At 53.3% G+C, this 20410-nt stretch overlaps 1 protein-coding gene across 3 annotated transcripts in view; it reads left to right on the top strand.

Annotated features, from left to right (window-relative positions):
• Positions 1-20410, top strand: part of ASS1 (argininosuccinate synthase 1) — a 94133-nt gene that overhangs the window by 61370 nt on the left and 12353 nt on the right. For 2 of the 3 annotated variants that reach the window (XM_076074836.1, XM_076074837.1), the window contains 2 exons: positions 5948-6012; positions 15881-16012. In XM_076074836.1, coding sequence (XP_075930951.1) covers positions 5948-6012; positions 15881-16012 — 197 coding nt within the window. Of the gene's footprint in view, positions 1-5947; positions 6013-15880; positions 16013-19194; positions 19381-20410 lie in introns of those variants that run through there. The other variant, XM_032973011.2, reaches the window with a different exon arrangement.

Genomic DNA, 20410 nt, shown 5'->3' with positions numbered 1-20410 from the left:
CACAGACTCGCATACACACCATGTGATGCATAGACTCGCATAGAGACCCACAGACTCGCATACACACCATGTGATGCAGAGACTTGCATAGAGACCCACAGACTCGCATAGACACCATGTGATGCATAGACTTGCATAGAGACCCACAGACTCGCATACACACCATGTGATGCATAGGCTCGCATAGAGACCCACAGACTCGCATAGACACCATGTGATGCATAGACTCGCATAGAGACCCACAGACTCGCATACACACCATGTGATGCATAGACTCGCATAGAGACCCACAGACTCGCATACACACCATGTGATGCATAGACTTGCATAGAGACCCACAGACTCGCATAGACACCATGTGATGCGTAGACTCGCATCGAGACCCACAGACTCGCATACACACCATGTGATGCATAGACTCGCATAGAGACCCACAGACTCGCATACACACCATGTGATGCATAGACTCGCATAGAGACCCACAGACTCGCATACACACCATGTGATGCATAGACTCGCATAGAGACCCACAGACTCGTATAGACACCATGTGTTGCATAGACTTGCATAGAGACCCACAGACTTGCATACACACCATGTGATGCATAGACTCGCATAAAGACCCACAGACTCGCATACACACCATGTGATGCATAGATTTGCATAGAGACCCACAGACTCGCATAGACACCATGTGTTGCATAGACTTGCATAGAGACCCAAAGACTTGCATACACACCATGTGATGCATAGACTCGCATCGAGACCCACAGACTCGCATACACACCATGTGATGCATTGGCTCGCATAGAGACCCACAGACTCGCATAGACACCATGTGATGCATAGACTCGCATAGAGACCCACAGACTCGCATACACACCATGTGATGCATAGATTTGCATAGAGACCCACAGACTCGCATCGACACCATGTGATGCATAGACTTGCATAGAGAACCACAGACTCGCATACACACCATGTGATGCATAGGCTCGCATAGAGACCCACAGACTCGCATGACACCATGTGATGCATAGACTCGCATAGAGACCCACAAACTCGCATACACACCATGTGATGCAATGGCTCGCATAGAGACCCACAGACTCGCATTGACACCATGTGATGCATAGACTCGCATAGAGACCCACAGACTCGCATACACACCATGTGATGCATAGACACGCATAGAGACCCACAGACTCGCATACACACCATGTGATGCATAGACTTGCATAGAGGCCCACAGACTCGCATACACACCATGTGATGCATAGACTTGCATAGAGACCCACAGACTCGCATACACACCATGTGATGCACAGACTTGCATAGAGGCCTACAGACTCGCATAGACACCATGTGATGCATAGACTCGCATAGAGACCCACAGACTCGCATACACACCATGTGATGCATAGATTTGCATAGAGACCCACAGACTCGCATCGACACCATGTGATGCACAGACTTGCATAGAGACCCACAGACTCGCATACACACCATGTGATGCATAGACTCGCATAGAGACCCACAGACTCGCATACACACCATGTGATGCATAGATTTGCATAGAGACCCACAGACTCGCATCGACACCATGTGATGCATAGACTTGCATAGAGACCCACAGACTCGCATACACACCATGTAATGCATAGACTCGCATAGAGACCCACAGACTCGCATACACACCATGTGATGCATAGACTTGCATAGAGACCCACAGACTCGCATACACACCATGTAATGCATAGACTCGCATAGAGACCCACAGACTCGCATACACACCATATGATGCATAGACTTGCATAGAGACCCACAGACTCGCATACACACCATGTCAGGCATAGACTCGCATAGAGACCCACAGACTCGCATACACACCATGTGATGCATAGACTTGTATAGAGACCCACAGACTCGCATACACACCATGTGATCCATAGACGTGCATAGAGACCCACAGACTCGCATACACACCATGTGATGCATAGACTTGCATAGAGACCCACAGACTCGCATACACACCATGTCATGCATAGACTCGCATAGAGACCCACAGACTCGCATACACACCATGTGATGCATAGACTTGCATAGAGACCCACAGACTCGCATACACACCATGTGATGCATAGACTTGCATCGAGACCCACAGACTCGCATAGACACCATGTGATGCATAGACTTGCATAGAGACCCACAGACTCGCATACACACCATGTGATGCATCGGCTCGCATAGAGACCCACAGACTCGCATACACACCATGTGATGCATAGACTCGCATAGAGACCCACAGACTTGCATAGACACCATGTGATGCATAGACTTGCATAGAGACCCACAGACTCGCATAGACACCATGTGATGAATAGACTCGCATAGAGACCCACAGACTCGCATACACACCATGTGATGCATAGACTCGCATAGAGACCCACAGACTTGCATACACACCATGTGATGCATAGACCCGCATAGAGACCCACAGACTCGCATACACACCATGTGATGCATAGGGTCGCATAGAGACCCGCAGACTCGCATACAGACCATGTGATGCATAGACTCGCATAGAGACCCACAGACTCGCATACAGACCATGTGATGCATAGACTCGCATAGAGACCCATAGACTCGCATACACACCATGTGATGCATAGACTCGCATCGAGACCCACAGACTCGCATACACACCATATGATGCATAGGCTCGCATAGAGACCCACAGACTCGCATAGACACCATGTGATGCATAGACTCGCATAGAGACCCACAGACTCGCATACACACCATGTGATGCATAGACTCGCATAGAGACCCACAGACTCGCATACACACCATGTGATGCATAGACTTGCATAGAGACCCACAGACTCGCATACACACCATGTGATGCATAGACTCGCATCGAGACCCACAGACTCGCATACACACCATGTGATGCATAGACTCGCATCGAGACCCACAGACTCGCATACACACCATGTGATGCATAGACTCGCATAGAGACCCACAGACTCGCATACACACCATGTGATGCATAGACTTGCATAGAGACCCACAGACTCGCATACACACCATGTGATGCATAGACTCGCATAGAGACCCACAGACTCGCATACACACCATGTGATGCAGAGACTTGCATAGAGACCCACAGACTCGCATAGACACCATGTGATGCATAGACTTGCATAGAGACCCACAGACTCGCATACACACCATGTGATGCATAGGCTCGCATAGAGACCCACAGACTCGCATAGACACCATGTGATGCATAGACTCGCATAGAGACCCACAGACTCGCATACACACCATGTGATGCATAGACTCGCATAGAGACCCACAGACTCGCATACACACCATGTGATGCATAGACTTGCATAGAGACCCACTGACTCGCATAGACACCATGTGATGCATAGACTCGCATCGAGACCCACATACTCGCATACACACCATGTGATGCATAGACTCGCATAGAGACCCACAGAATCGCATACACACCATGTGATGCATAGACTCGCATAGAGACCCACAGACTCGCATACACACCATGTGATGCATAGACTCGCATAGAGACCCACAGACTCGTATAGACACCATGTGTTGCATAGACTTGCATAGAGACCCACAGACTTGCATACACACCATGTGATGCATAGACTCGCATAAAGACCCACAGACTCGCATACACACCATGTGATGCATAGATTTGCATAGAGACCCACAGACTCGCATAGACACCATGTGTTGCATAGACTTGCATAGAGACCCAAAGACTTGCATACACACCATGTGATGCATAGACTCGTATCGAGACCCACAGACTCGCATACACACCATGTGATGCATAGGCTCGCATAGAGACCCACAGACTCGCATAGACACCATGTGATGCATAGACTCGCATAGAGACCCACAGACTCGCATACACACCATGTGATGCATAGATTTGCATAGAGACCCACAGACTCGCATCGACACCATGTGATGCATAGACTTGCATAGAGAACCACAGACTCGCATACACACCATGTGATGCATAGGCTCGCATAGAGACCCACAGACTCGCATGACACCATGTGATGCATAGACTTGCATAGAGACCCACAAACTCGCATACACACCATGTGATGCAATGGCTCGCATAGAGACCCACAGACTCGCATTGACACCATGTGATGCATAGACTCGCATAGAGACCCACAGACTCGCATACACACCATGTGATGCATAGACACGCATAGAGACCCACAGACTCGCATACACACCATGTGATGCATAGACTTGCATAGAGGCCCACAGACTCGCATACACACCATGTGATGCATAGACTTGCATAGAGACCCACAGACTCGCATACACACCATGTGATGCATAGACACGCATAGAGACCCACAGACTCGCATACACACCATGTGATGCATAGACTTGCATAGAGGCCCACAGACTCGCATACACACCATGTGATGCATAGACTTGCATAGAGACCCACAGACTCGCATACACACCATGTGATGCACAGACTTGCATAGAGGCCTACAGACTCGCATAGACACCATGTGATGCATAGACTCGCATAGAGACCCACAGACTCGCATACACACCATGTGATGCATAGATTTGCATAGAGACCCACAGACTCGCATCGACACCATGTGATGCATAGACTTGCATAGAGACCCACAGACTCGCATACACACCATGTGATGCATAGGCTCGCATAGAGACCCACAGACTCGCATGACACCATGTGATGCATAGACTCGCATAGAGACCCACAAACTCGCATACACACCATGTGAAGCAATGGCTCGCATAGAGACCCACAGACTCGCATTGACACCATGTGATGCATAGACTCGCATAGAGACCCACAGACTCGCATACACACCATGTGATGCATAGACACGCATAGAGACCCACAGACTCGCATACACACCATGTGATGCATAGACTTGCATAGAGGCCCACAGACTCGCATACACACCATGTGATGCATAGACTTGCATAGAGGCCCAAAGCATAGCCAAAAGTCCTCACGTCACGTTTCGCCACATCCTGCCACCTCATACTTCACCAAGCTGATCAGTGTGTGGCGGTGGAGGCTGGGAACGTAGGCGTGTGAGCATAGAGGTACTGTACAACATTGGATGCTGCTGCACTGTCCCCACAACCTGTAACACCTGTTACGCGTGGCGGTCACCCATCCCGGCACTAAATCGGGCTCGGCGCCCGCGTGACTGTTTCTGTCGTGCCTCGAGTCGCCCGAGTCGATCTCCGTCTTCGAGAGCGGGCGAGCGAGCGTGCTGGCGGGCGGTGTGCGTCGGCGCGTGTGGAATCTGTCGTCCGACGAGAGAGCGGGCCCGTCCGGGGGTGATCTGGCCAAAGCCCTGGCGACCTGCGCGTGCGGTGGCGACGTGGCAGGGCACCAACACGCGTGTGCACGGGCGCTCGCACAGAACGTCTGTATCCGAAAACCCAGCACGGGATTTTAAAGGGGGAAAACTCGAAATGAACCTGGCCTGCAGGACAAGCGGGGTGCGTGGAAACGTTGGTCGATGTCGGGCCAACGCCGGTTCAACGACGGGTCCGGCGGCCCGATGTCGGCCCAACGTCGGATCAGTCGGACCAACGTCGGACAAACGTCAATTGACGTCCCACCATTTGCTTGTTTCCTGAGTTTCCATTGTTTCTCCGTCGTTGCAACTACTGTGGCGGTGGCGGGGTCGCGGTGGCCGGGTCGCGGTGGCGGGGTCGCGGTGGCGAGGGTCGCGGTGGCGGGGTCGCGGTGGCGAGGGTCGCGGTGGCGGGGGTCGCGGTGGCGGGGTCGCGGTGGCGGGGTCGCGGTGGTGGGGTCGCGGGGTCGCGGTGGCGGGGTCGCGATGCCCGCTGGACCCTGAGCACTGTCGCCGTGTTCCCTCTGCAGGGGGAAGCACGGAGTGGGGCGCATCGACATCGTGGAAAACCGATTCATCGGCATGAAATCCCGAGGTGAGGACATTCTTCGATCACGTGTTCACCAGCATCGTCATCGTCATCATCACCGTCAGTCATTCGTCAAACAGGGCGGTGGTGGCTACGCTGCTGCACGTGGCGCGGCCTGTAATCCGGCGCCGTGGAGGCAGCAGCAGCGAGGGTTGGTGGATGTTGTTGCGAAACTCCCTCCCCCCGTGGGCGTCGAAGAGGAGCCGTACTCTGGCTCGCCAGTAGAAGTTGGGGATAGAGCGTTACCCCCTCGCAGAGTGCGAATTTTCTCCAGGTGCTCCGGTTTCCTCCCCACTTGTATAAGAAGCACTCATTAATTGGCTAAAAACATCTTAAAATAAAATAAAAATAAAACTCTGCTGAAAGAGAGTGCTACATCTCTGTGTGGCTCTCCTGGATACAAAATCAATTACATACATTTTTGGGTTAAGCCGCGTAATGATGTGGCCTAATCTGTGTCGTAAGACCATCCGCCACCCGACGTAGCAACCGCCGCCACCTCTCACTGTCCCGCGTCGTGCTAATAACCCACGCGGAACTTTCCGCACACGAGGAGCTGACCTCACCATCGCTCCGTCTCCCCGGTGGACGTCCTTTCAAAATGCGTTCCATGCCCTTGGCTGGCACTCCGACATTTTTCTCCATCTTCCCATCGTCCCTTCGAGCGACATTGCCCTGCCCAAGCCTCTTGCTTTCCTTCGCAGTTTGAATAATGCCCTTGACCCGTCTATGCTCTCTAATCTAACAACACCTTAATATATAGAGGACCGCAGAGTTCGTGCGATTGTTGGCGCTGGCTTTGCCGCCCTAGCAGCTGTGTTTTACGCTCGTCTGTGGTTCTCTGCGCCTCTGATTCGTGCTGTAGCTGCGCATTACGAGTTGAAATTGTAATTACACCGTGCGTCTTTGTGTGCTTTTCAGTTTTCCGTTTTTTTTATTTCGTTCGCAACTTTAAAAGACGGAGGGTAAAAACAAAAACAAAAAACTTCAAATATCCCAGCAAACTCTTGCGGCCGCTATTTTTTTCGTACCAAAACGACAAACAAAAAAGTCAAGAAAAAATTAAGCTGTCTTAAATCCTACAAAGCACTTAATTTAAAAATACGAGTTGGCACCGGTAAAATATATATACGCACAGGAATATATTAAAATAAAAAAGCAACAAGAAAAGACTGACGTGGTTTTGGGGAGTTTGGCGTACCGACAGGACAGCCACCTATTAGCGAAGGAGTGGTGGTTCCCGTGCAGAGAGACGTCCATCTCTCCCTCTCGCTCCCTCCCTCTCGCTCCCTCCCTCTCTCTCTCTCCGTCGCGTTCCCTCTCCCCGCTCCGGCGAAGGTCGCACGACTGTCCTTCAAGCCCGCCGAGCCGCCCTGATCACTGTTATTTCATCGTGCTAACGGAAGGAAATCGTAATAAATGGGCCCGCGTCTCGCGTGACGCGCGTCCCCGTGCCCGCGTACCACCGCGTACCATCGCAGACCACCGCGTACCGCCACGTACCACCGTGTACCACTGCGTACCGCCGCATACCGCGTTTGCGCCGCGTTCGAAATAGGGGAGAGCGGGCCAAGCCGCGGTGGCTACTAGAGGTGTTGACTACCTCGCCGGGTATACAGGAGGTCGTGGGAACGATCACGACCCTGACGCCTGCTGTTTAGTTTGAGTTTGTGTGTCTCTCTCCCCGTGGTCGCGTGGACTTTTGCTCCAGGTTCCCTGTTTATTCCCCTCCGTATTTAGAATCACGCGGTTAGAGTATTTGGCTGCTGCTATAAATGTCCACGCGACGAGCCACTTTCGTTGAGCTATCATTTGTGGTCAGGCCGCTTCTGAAAAAAAAGAGCTTCACAGCTCAGTGGGCCTTACCTTGTAAAATAAAAAATAGTTTAAATAATAAAATCTTAGCCGCCCGTGATTAATACCAGACCCTGAAGTGCAGCGTGCTGACGGTCTCGGCCCCGCTCACCGATGAACGACCGCGGCGTGCACATAGCGTCGAAACTTTACTTTGGTTCCGCGCTTGATTTAATCAAATTCCCCCACACCTCCGATCGGCGCGATCGGCTACGTATTGCGCGGAAGAAGTTCAACGCGCGTGCGCACGTGCAAATTCCAGCCCTTTTCAGATCTCTAGGACAATGTCGGTTCCACTGCCACGCGATGGGCGTCAGCTCTCGCATGCAGAGGCGGTGGGAAAGTGCTGCCCTCCTTCTTGCGTGCGGTCCAGGGTGTGTCGCCTGAAGGTGCGCTATATATCCCGGACGTTGCTCCGTGATATCCACGTCACGACGCCCTTGCTGCGTGAAGCTTCTGTTGTCACGCTTGGACACCCCTCGAGTGGAGAGCGAGGGTTCGGCGTCACCGACTCGTTGTTGCGAGCGCGTGAAATATATTTCATTGGCATAAATATCCGCCATCCGTGGGCCGTCCTCCATCCGCGGGATGCCCTGCGCCGACCTGCGACGGTTCCGGATTGATTCTTCGTCTCGCGCCGAGGGGAGTGCAAAGGCTAAGATCCCCCCAGTGTAGCCTTAACAGACTGTGAGGGCAAGTGCTGTTAGCGAGTAGGGTGGGGTGGCCAGCACACATCAGATCAGGTACTCATTTAAGGCTGAGCTGACCTAGGGGAGGCCCAGGACTGGTTCAGATAATCATAACTGGTGTTGGCTTTGAGCGGGAATCGAACTCAGGTCGCCAGGTTCACAGTGCAGTGCGCTAACCGCTGCACTACCGCTCCCCAGCCATACACACACCAAAAACACACACAAACACACCACACACGCACCAAAAACACACACACCACAGACACCGCACACACACAGCACACACACAGCACACACACACACACTACACACACACACCACACACATACACCAGACACACACCACACACACACACCACACACACCACACACACACCAGACACACCACACACAGGCACACGCCACACACACCACACACACACAGCACGCATACACCACACACACACACCACACTGAGCCACGCGAGTCTCGCTGCGTTAGGAGCGGAGAGTAATTGGAACCTTCCTTGCAGCATCCCTCCACTGCCCCCTCCGCCCCCACCCCTACCCCCCCCCCCTGCTCCACCACCACCACCACCACCATCTCCCCATCTCCCCCACCTGCCAAAAACCACCTGCTGCGATGTGTATTTCAGCCGCGGGTATTCACGAACGTCGCTCGTGGAAATGCCATTTCTCTTTCAGGCCGGCTGTCAGATCAGCGATTTTTTTCATGTTACCCCCCCCCACCACCATCCGCCCCCCCCCCCTCCCTCGCCCCTCCCCCCATTTCGTTCCCCATTGTCAGTGGATCGCCACCGTGCCCCGTGTCGCAAGGGGCACGTAGAGCGGCGCTGGCTTGGCGACCGCGCGTTTGCTGATGATTCTCGGAGGGGTCGAAACTGTTGCGAGGATATGAAGTGGCGTGAGCGGACAGCATCCAGATCCGACTGCGCGCGTGCGCACATGTGTACACACGTGCGCACATGTGTACACACGTGCGCACGTGTGTACACATGTGCGCACGTACACAATCTTCTGCATGCGCAGTTGGATCTGGAGAGCCAATAGGTCCGAAGGACTCAATAATATAGGGTGGCCCAACAAGTCAGGACACATGGGGTTATTGTATTGATTTTAACAAATCACAGGGGGTTATTTCAGTTTAACAAATGTTCAAACCGACTCCAAATTAACATGAATGCATGATGCATGAATTCTCCTTTGAAATAAGTGCAGGTTTTTTTTTATTTTTTAAGATTACATGTGCAATCTTTGAACATTAATCAACGATGTTTTGTCTCAATTAAGTAAATTTTCTTTCCCATTTTTTAAATGCCATCCCCGAAAAAGGGAGAAGAGAAGAAAAAATGTTAACAATGACCACAGGAAAAATATTGACTCGAATATTAAACAATTAAAATAAGTTTAATGCCAGTGTTAAAATAAATATGATAACCCTATGTGTCTCCTCCTCGCTTTTTGGCCACCGTATTTATCACGTAGCTCCTGGGGTCTACAAGACTCTAAAGCTTCTCCGTGAATACAGGGCGGCACATACGTGCGGGGGGGGGGGGCTTTTCAGTATCGTATGGTACAATGGATCTTGATCCCCACGACGAACTCCCGTAGCAGCCTATAGCACCCGTTATGCATGGCAGTTCGGTCACCATTTCAAGCGACATCCAGGCTCGAGCCTGCTTGGCTTGCAAAAACTGGCGCGAGATCGGGCGCGTTCCGGGCTGCTTGGTCATCGACAAACGCTCGCCCGTACCTGCACCTGATGTCATTGTTGATGATGTGGGTTAGGCCCACTACGTCACGGCGTGTGGCCAAATCCGTGTCATCAGGACCCCGTCGACAAAGCCAATCAAATGAAGTTGCCGCGTGTGCGAGCGTTTTTAGCGACGCGGCAAATGCCACCGTTCCCGATCACTCGCCGGTAAATTTGAAGGATGATTCTCTTGACCAAATGCAGCGAATGGGGTGGTTGTGAGAATTTGTTCTCCAACTCGCCAGCGATAATTTGCGCGCCACTGTTAAATGCTAATGCACGTGGCAATATAATTTATATGGCTGCGTCGTCAGGTGGTGCGGGCTCTTGACGACACAAACTCGGCCAGATCGTTACGTGGTGGCCTAACCCCTCTTCTCCCCCCCCGCCCCCCCCCCCGCAAAGCGAAGCAAAAAAAGAAACGAATCGTGACATTGGCTGCGGAAACCTACACGTCAAGCACATGCTTGTAGTTCAACTGAAGATGAGATTGACAACGACGATGATGCTCAGGCGGAGGGAGCCGACGCGAGTGATTGATGATGTCAGCGCCGTTGAAGTTGGAGAATCGTGGCGGCAGCGGCGGTGGCACGCTTCAGGTCCGCACGCCGGCCCAAGCAGCCGCTCGCTTGAAAAATAAATGAAGGCCCGGGGCGATTTATTTTTAATGCCGTGGGCCGCGCTGTTTTGAGGATCGTCCAGGCAGGCGGGGAGACGGCTTCTGGCCGGTGCACGCCGCCACTGTTCCGGGATTCGCCGATGCTCTCTGTGGCACCCGTCGCGCTCGCTCTCCGCGTGCGGTTTAACATCTCGTTCCAAACCATTGTGCAGCCTCGCACGTCGGAGCGTGCGTTCGAACCGACCCGCCGGCGACTTCTAGAGGCACGGCGCCCTGCAATTTCCTGCTCGCGCCCCTGGCTGACGGAAGGGCCTCTCGTATGAGAAGGAGCTCTCTCTCTCTATCTCTTTTCTAGATTTGACGCTTTCGTGACTGCAAGGATCCATACTCTTTGGTTCTGTTTTACATACGTGACTTTACCGAGCAGAACCAAAGAGTATAGCTCTCTCTTTCTCTTTGTTGGAGATTGTTTGGCCTACCCCTTCCATCCTGCCCAAATACCTTTGTAGAGGTGGTGGTACCCACACTTTGCCCCACCGCATGGTGGTTCATCCATTTATACTGCTGGCTGCTGGGTGACCTTGGGCCGATGGGGAGGTGGGGGGGGGGAGGTGGTTTTGCGAAACTTTGCAGACCGAAACGCCAACCTCTGGTCAGCAAGTCCAATGCCCTGCTACGCCACGGCAACGTCCCATTGTGTGAATCATCCAAATTAAGAGTGTAGACCGTAGCAGGCGCATCAATGCTTATCCACAAGACACCTTATTTTTGTTTTTTACCTGCCCATTATTACGAGTTGCCTTGCCAACCTTGCAACAACCTACCCATCAATCGCCGACTCGGGCGTCGATCCCCCCCCCCCCTTCTGGGTATCCGCGCTGCTGCTGCTGCTGCTGCAACTCTCACCACCCTAGATTCTCGGTGCAGATCCAGAAGAACGCCCTGCTAGCGAACCCACTGGAACAACGCGCACGTCCGGAGTAAGCACATCAGTCGAGGCGCGAACATCACCGCACCGTGCCTGGCTTTGACGTTCCTCCTCCTGCAAGACACACCGGTGGTGGATCCATCGAGTGCGCGAGAAGGCCGATGAGCACACGTCCTTTTCACGAATGGGAAAAATCAAAGACGCGAGCAGCAAGCGGTCGTGCGATTTGTGGCCATGCAGCCCAAAACAATGGGCCGCACAGGAGGAGCCAAAAGCGAAACGACACGAACTCTCACCTGAAGCCCACTTGCCGTGGCCAGCAGCAGACCTCGACATTGCCCCCCCCCCCCCCCCCGGAACAAATCGTCGCCGCCATCGTGCGCGAGAAACAGAACTGCCAGTTGCGCGACTGTGCAGACTCGTCGACAAGGACGCCAGTTTGTTCTCACGGCCTTGCGGTCAGCATTTCGCCGCACTTTTGGAGAAGGTTTTTTTGAAGCTCGTTTTGTCAGCGGTTCCGCTATGCGTCGCGGTAAAAAAAGTTGCGGGGGGGGCGGGCGGGTCGACGGTTGGCCTCGCCGCTCCAGGAATGTTGCCCTCGAGCGAGGGGTGAGTGCGGGGGGCGGCCTTTTCGCCAGCAGCGGCATCGGCAGGAAATTTCAGGGGCTGCACCTTTACACATTTTAGGGGGAGGTGTGTAAGCCGTCGATCGGTTGGTGGCGGTGTTGGCGGGAACAGGGTGGGGGGGGGGTGTAGGAGTTGGGGGGGGGGGCGAGGCTTAAGCACTTTGTAGTCCATCATGGGGGAGTTGTTTTAAAGGCTGGCGGTAATGCCAGTTTTACGCAGCCGATTATTACCGAGAGCGTCACTCACGGCGCGGAGGAAGCCATCCCACCGTGCAATCTCTGTTTTTATTGTTCGCTCCGTCAGCGGCTGTCAGCCGCGGAGGCGGCCGCGCTAGGAGAAAACACGCGCGGATGAAGAGGGCCGTGTTTTGAGCCGCACTGGCGTCAGTAATTTTCCTGTCGGGGGGCGCTAATTGCTCGTCCCGGCGATGAGATAACGAGAGGCTGCACAAAAATCTGCTCGGTTTTTTTTTTCCTCGGGGGGGGGAGCGGGCGGGCGGTGCGGTGCAGTTTACTCCTGGCCCCCCCCCAACCATCCCCCCAACCCCTTCCTGCCCGCATCTAAGCCACCACTCATCCTCCCCCCCCCCCCATCTGCCAGCGGTTATTTTTTGTTAAAGTTGTAAGGCTCTGGCTTCTCTCAGAACCCCTCCCTCCCTCTCCTCCCCTCCCTACTCACACTCGTGGGACGATGGGATAGGACCTGGCTGTACTGAGGACTGTGAGAGCAGACCGGCAAGATCCGGTGTCGACTCTGCAACTGCCGCCGCAGAATCAGTCGGATGGAAGGAAGCGATGGCGTGCCGTTGTTTCCGTCGCCGGTATCGACGTGACGCCCGTTGTTGCTGACGCAGGAACGCCTCGCGCGGGCCTCTTATTCAGGAGGGTCCCTGCCGAGTTTTTTGTTCGCAGTCGGGAGGGAATGGCACGGTTGGCTACGTTACGGCGTGAGACGATCTCGACGTACATCTACACACACGGATGATTGCTGCGGAGATTCCAATTGAGTGAATTGCGGTGAAACCCTTTTTTTTAAATTCGGCGAAGTCGAGCGTCATGGAACCTCCCTTGCCAGCATCAAAATAAACCCTTTCTGGCAATGAAGCGGTTGTGTTAAGATGTTAAAACACCAAACTGAAACGTTTCGCGAGGAATCATGTCTGCATTAAGCACATATACTTGTGGTGAACATGCTCTGGTCGATTATGCTGTGTCTTTGAAACTGATGGGTCCAACGTTGCCAGAGAGGGTCAAACTTAAGCTTATAGGTATTGAGCGTGATAACGTTCAACTTGATCTGAAGTCAAATTCTCTTGATCGCCGCAACAACAAACAAATCAACTCTCTCCTTTTCCCCCCCTCCCCCACCCTTCCCCCAATTTGATTGCAACTGTGCTCCCGTTGTCACGGCCCGAGATCAGGAATCCATTCGGAGCTCTTCGTGCAGCAGTACGTGTGCGTCATCGGAACGGAACAGGAATTTAAATTAAATGACTCTGTCGGTAGCGAGGCTCCCACGACGCCGTGCGGAAGGGCGTGCGGCACATTTTGGCGTCGGTTCTCTGCGGTGAATGCGATGTCTTTAAAAGCAACGGAGCTACGCCTCCCTAAATAAAATTGACGCCAACTGCTCGCACGTTACGAGATTCGGCGGTCGACGGGACCCACCCTACTACTTGCAGTCATCTCGGAACGGGAAAGGGCTAAGAGAACGACCCGCGGAAACGGATATTACAGAACGCCCTCCCGAGGTCACTTCAGGTGGCCTCTTTAACCCAGACGCTAGAGGGCGCTGACATTTTTTTTGATGACTTGAAGGGTGCACAAAATGTGCAACTTTTTTTATGGTGGCGGGGTGAGTGAGTGGTTGCGACGGTGGACTTGCTGCCTACGAAGTGTAGCGAGTCGATGGACTCGGCCCGGTCCCCGACGACAGCGCCGTATATGTCATCACAATCATTCGCTTTTTTTTGCATCGGTCGGCAGAATTCCAGGTCTAAGTAATTCAAATATTCAGCTCATGATGTGCGACAGATATCTCTCCAGAAGGGTACAGAGTAGTGTAATGCTGCCCCCTCCCACCACGAACGTGTGGCCAGGAGGTCGCTTGCAGCAATCTCACAAATAGTTCTGTGATGTCCGCTTTCTCGGGCCAGAATTCCGAACAGGCGCTTTGTTGGCACGTGGTTGCAATTGTTGGTAACCGGCGTTCCATTTTGTGACTGCGACGACGCCGAAAGACGAGGTTTGAATGAAGTTGAGAAGTTGACAAAAAAATGACGACAAAAATTGAGCGCACTCTGCTTCACCAGGGTTAATGCGAGCACGGTATGATTGGCGATTAGGAACAATGCCGTGAGTTGATATTAGTCTGTCGGGGCCAAAGCATCGCTTGCGTCACCGTCTTGCATAAGAAATTAATGGTGCTTCCTTAATATTGCGTGGGCGGGCGGGCGGGCGGGCGAGCGGGATGTTAATCGGGTGCCAAATTTAGCCGAGGCACTCCACGTCCCGTAAGTAAGCAAAGCAAATGTCACGAATCCACCGAAATTGCAAAGGGAAAAAAACTTAAATGTATTTATATGCAAAAACTTTGATGTCCGTGTCGCAGGCCCGTGACGACGCGACGCGTGGCAAACGTTTTAATTGTTTCGCAAGCCGCCCCTGTGTGTCCACCCAGCCACCCACGCACATCCAACCGTTCCACACACGCGGGCACAGGCAACGCACGCACGCATGCACAACACACGCACAACGCGCAAACGCGTGCGCCCGCGTGGGCCCTCCCGATGGAACTTGCCACCGTAATTGCTAACGCGGTTGCTATTGTTAGGACAATTGTTTGACGTGGCTATTGTCGCCGCTAATTTCGTTTTGTTTCTGGCCGCGTCCGTAAAAAAAAAAAACGCGCGGCCGTTTCCGTCGCCCAACGCAAGCGAGCCGCCCGCCTCGGCCGCCGTTCGCCGGCTGGGGGGCACTGCCGCTGGGCACCGTTTGCCTCTCCTTGTGCCCCGCCGGCGGAGAAAAAAACAAAAACCACGTGCTCGATGGACGTGTGGGTCGCTGAGGTCATCGCGGCGATCGGTGTGCAGATCCGCGACCACCGCATTGATGAGGTTCACGTTTCGGCCCGTTAACAATCCACGATGATGATGATGATCAGGATGTTACGAATAATAATGATGATTCTATTAATGATGATGACAATGTTGATGATGATGACGATGCTAATCATGACACAGACGATGATGATGACGACGACGATGATGTTACTCGCCAAAGATGACGATGCAACGAATGGCCATGACGACGACGTTGATGATGATGACGACGATACTGATGACGATGTTACTAATGAAGATGACGTTGGCGATGTTGACATCGATGACTATCGGTTGTGTTGCCAGGCATCTACGAGACCCCTGCCAGCACCGTGCTTCTCGCCGCCCACTTGGACATCGAGGCCTTCACCATGGACCGCGAGCTACGCAAGATCAAGGAAGTCCTCTCCCTAAACTTCTCAGAGCAAGTCTACAACGGTATGACGCGTCGCCAGCGACTGCCCTGCGGACGGACCGATCCCCCGCCATAGGATCGTGCCATTTCACCCACTGCTTCGGCCCGGAGGTGGTGAGATGTTAACCACCGCGCCTGGTATACAGAAGGTCGTGGGTTCGATCCCGACCCTGACACCTGGAGTTTGCGTGTCTCTCTCCCCGTGGTCGCGTGGATTTTTTCCCTGGGTCCTCCGGTTTTTCCCTCCACATTTAGAATCAACGTCGCGCGTTTAGAGTTTATTTGTCTTCTATAAATGTCCACGTGATGATGATAAGCCACTTCGTTGAGCTAAAATTCAAGTCGCCACTGAAAAAGAGCTACATAGCTCAGTGGACCTTGCTTGGTAAAACATTTTTTTTTTTTAGTATAATTTAAGAGAGCCACTGAACGTTTGCATGATTCGTGGTGGCACGTCGATGTTTAGGGCCCTTTTATCTGAAGCCTCCGTCAGTTAGGCCAAATTCAGCCGCGAAAGGGGCAGCACACCTTCTGTACGCACTGCACAGAGTGCTCTTTGCGTGTCGAACGCACAGCAGAGTTTTTTATTTTAGTTTTCTCTTTTCCCGCCAACTCTATATGCCGGTGGCGCTGTCGACGCCATGTCACCAGGAATCCACTCGAGCAGTGCATAAACCGCCGTTGGAGAATGACGGCCCGCGGAAGTGGATGCGACAGAGCTACTTCTAAGAATGCTTCGAGTAACCTCTGCTCCACGTGGTGGTGGTGGTGGTGGTGGGGAGGGAGGGGAGGGCGCAGCACTTTTCCCACCCGGCCCCCGCCACGGAGGGTAATGTCCAGTCGCTCGATGGTCAGACTGATAGTTTTTAACTCTCACAGGCTGGAATTTGGCCAAATTAAGCTGGAGGACCGAATTTAAAGTGTTGTTTTTGTGCAGTCATCGGTGATCGGTGCCGAGACAAAGGCTGTTGTTGCTCTCGCTGAAGAAAACCCGGAGAAGATAAGGGAGATGATCAGGAAAGGAATTTGAAAGCCAGAGGAGGGAAGAAGAAGAAAAAAACCCCGCCTTGAAATGCGCGTGTGCTAGAGCTGTGGCACGGGGGACCTTTGTTGCTTGGAGCCGAGCGGGCCGGGGGTGGGAGGCAGTGGGGGGCGGGGGGGGGGGAAATTGGGGAGGGGGGGGGTTGTGGTCAAAAGATCATAATCATCATTGTAGGAACAACGAGTCGGTCTGTCCACGGCAGAGGTCTTGCAGCTCTACGGAAAATAAACCCTGGCCTCTTTGTAGTCTCCACAGCTGTGCCCTCTTTGCCACGGTTTACTGGGCTGCAATGCCCCCCCCCCACCGCCCCTGCTCCCCCCCCCCCCCCTGTGCCCCTCCCCTGCCATTCATTCCCTGCCCGTAATGAATCATTGAGATGAGACTCTGCCAAAGGCTCCTCCTTGTGCTCAATGGGAATGAACACTTTAACGCGAAGTTTTATTTTGTTTAACCAGAGGTGAGAACTCAAGAGGAGTCTACGGCCAGTGGGGGGGGGGGGGGGGGCAATTTCGCGGCGGTGTTTCATCCCAATTCGCAAAATTGTGAATTTATTGTTTGTTTGTATTTATAATGTGATGGCGGTGATGATGATGATGTGGATGGATTGTTTAAAGCTGCTGACGATACTGATGATGAGTGATTGTTTCATGTTGATGATGATGATTATTCTTGAGGCTCATCGTAACGCTGATGATGACTGATGATGATTTATTAATGATGATGATGATGATGGTTATTGATGACAAATGTTTCCTGATCATTTTGGTAATCATTTCATTATAATCATCGGACGATTATGATGATGATTATTATTGACGATCATCATCATTTGAGGATCATCATCATCATAGTAATATTCATTGTTTCATGATCTCAATAACCAACGTACAAATTATAATTGCTATTGATCAAAACAAATACAAAGCCAGAGACTACCCGTATAGACTACACTCTTTGGTTCTTTGGGTAAAGTCACGTAGGTATAAAATAAAATAAATATGGATTCCTGCAGTCACCAAAGCTTCAAATCAAGATTCATGAATAGACCGTCGGGGCAAGTGCCGTTAGCAAGCACCTATTGAAGGCTGGGACTGCACGCGAGGGGATGGGTGGCCAGCACCGTGCCTTCGTCTCCCCAGTGCCGATGTCAGCACACCGCACCAGGGTACTCATTCACGGCAGAGTCGATCTCGCGGAGGCCCAGGACCGGTTCAAATATCCCCCACCGCTGTCGGTTCCGAGCGGGAATCGAACTTCGGCTCGCCCCGTCTGTCACGCAGCGCGCCCAACCGCTGCGCCGCCGCAGCGGTTGGGCGCAACTCCCCCCGCAGCTCCCCCCGCAGCTCCCCCCGCAGCTCCCCCCGCAGCTCCCCCCGCAGCTCCCCCCGCAGCTCCCCCCGCAGCGCACGGTGCCGCCAAAAGGCTCCGAGTGCCGATGGCAGCGATTTGACCGCGGTCCACAATAACCAACAAGAAGGGAACGCGTGGGGGGAGAGGGCCCCTTTGTGAAACCGACTGCCACATTAGCGCTCCGTGCTTATTCATCAGGGTTAATGTGACGTTGATTTGGGGTTAAGGGCAGGCTTGAGGTTGGGGGAGGGAGGGGAGGGGAGAGAGGGAGGGGAGGGGAGTGGAGGGAGAGAGGGAGAGAGTGGAGGGAGAGAGGGAATTGAGAGAGCGGAGTGGAGGGAGAGAGGGAGAGAGTGGAGGGAGAGAGGGAATTGAGGGAGGGGAGTGGAGGGAGAGAGGGAGAGAGTGAAGGGAGAGAGGGAGGGAGGACTGGTGCTCATCTCCCATTACAGCCTTGAGACAGTAGAAATTCCACATTGCTATGATGGGACCGAGTCTCTCCATAAGAAAGCCTGTTTTGACATCCCCACAACTTGGTACATACTCACTTTATCGACCCCGGAGGGACGGATGATGGGCTGAATTAAGCCTCTCCCTTCAGATCCAGGATTTGAACTTGCGACCTTGTGATTGCGAGCCGCTTTCTCTCCCGCTGAAGCACCTGGAGTGCCCATCCAATGAAGACATTTTAAAGGAGCTGGGGGGGGGGGAAACCCCCCTCCGTTATACGTTCATCAATTACAGTGCATGCAGCCTTAAACGAAAAAAATGCGTATATAACGGGCGACGTTTCGTGTAATGGCCCTTCTTCAGAGCTCATCGGCGAAGGGGTAACGTACTCGGCTGGCTGGAAAGCTCACCGGAGGGGCTTGGCGTCGCTTGACAGCACAGCGGTGGCGGCTCAAAGTTTGAAGAAGAAGAAGAAAAAAAGCAGCACCGGGCATTGTTTGCGCGAGCGGCCGATGATGAATTTGTGAGGATGAGGTCCGAGGGGCGAGCGGCGAGGCCTGGTCGGGTAAGGTGGATTGAGAGCGAGTTGCGAGTTGGGCGAGCCGGCGAGTTATCGAATTTGAAAGTTGAGTAAACGAGCTTACGAATGGTTGTAATTTTTTGGGTGGGTCGGTGAGCGAGTGAGAGGAGTGAGCGGAATGAGTGAGTGAGTAAATGTCGTAATGAATTGGTTTTACGTTGAGCGAGTGAGTGGATAATTGAGTGGGCGGGTGGGTGAGTGAGTGAGATGCTGACAGAATGAATGAATTGGTGCATGAGCAGATTAGACAAACGCTCATCGAACGAACGGCCAGGTGCACGGGTTAGACACCGATTGGATTAATTACTGAGTAAGTGAACGATTAAGTGAATGAGTGAGATTCTTGATTGAATTGCCGGGTTGGGGAGCTAGCAATTGAGCGATCGAGCGAGCGATTGATTGAACGAGCACAAAACCGCTCACCCGTTCATTCACACACGGGCGACTTTACACCGCAGCCATACCTCCCTAGGCTCTCACGCACCCAGCGCAACTCCTTCACTTCCCCTCCTGCCCCCACCAACCACCCCCGGCCCACCACTCTCCCCCCCTACCCCCCCTCCCCACTGCTCCCTCACTGCCAACATAAGGGGCTTAGAGATGTGAGTGGGGATAAGGGAGCTTTCGGTGTGCTCAGGGGACCTCGGTTGTGGAGGAGGGGGCCGGGCGGCGTCGATCGGGGGGCGGGGAGGGGGCACGTCAGGGGATGGGAAATGCCCTCGGGATAATGCCCACACACCTGTACGCCTCCCCTGCCTATGCCTCTCTGCCTGGGTGCCCCCCCCCCCACCCCGCCGCCTACCCGCCCGTCCCCCTTCGCCCCGAGGCTCTGGGGCTGCCCGCGCGACTGAAATCTACAGCCTCGGTCGTGACGGCCGCGCGTCAGTCGGCCGTGGCTCGCGGTTCGAATCCGTCAGGCCGCCCTGGTTATTGCTGCACTGCGGTCGCGCGGCATTAACCGTAGAATTCGACGTGCCACCTGCTTCGCAGTGGATGTGA

The sequence above is a fragment of the Petromyzon marinus genome, chromosome 50, assembly GCF_048934315.1.
Source record: "Petromyzon marinus isolate PM22_M1 ecotype Great Lakes invasive population chromosome 50, UKy_Petmar_22M1.pri1.0, whole genome shotgun sequence".
Taxonomy (NCBI): domain Eukaryota; kingdom Metazoa; phylum Chordata; class Hyperoartia; order Petromyzontiformes; family Petromyzontidae; genus Petromyzon; species Petromyzon marinus.
The sequence above is the reverse complement of the archived record's forward strand: the minus strand, read 5'-3'. Positions and strand labels throughout refer to the sequence as shown.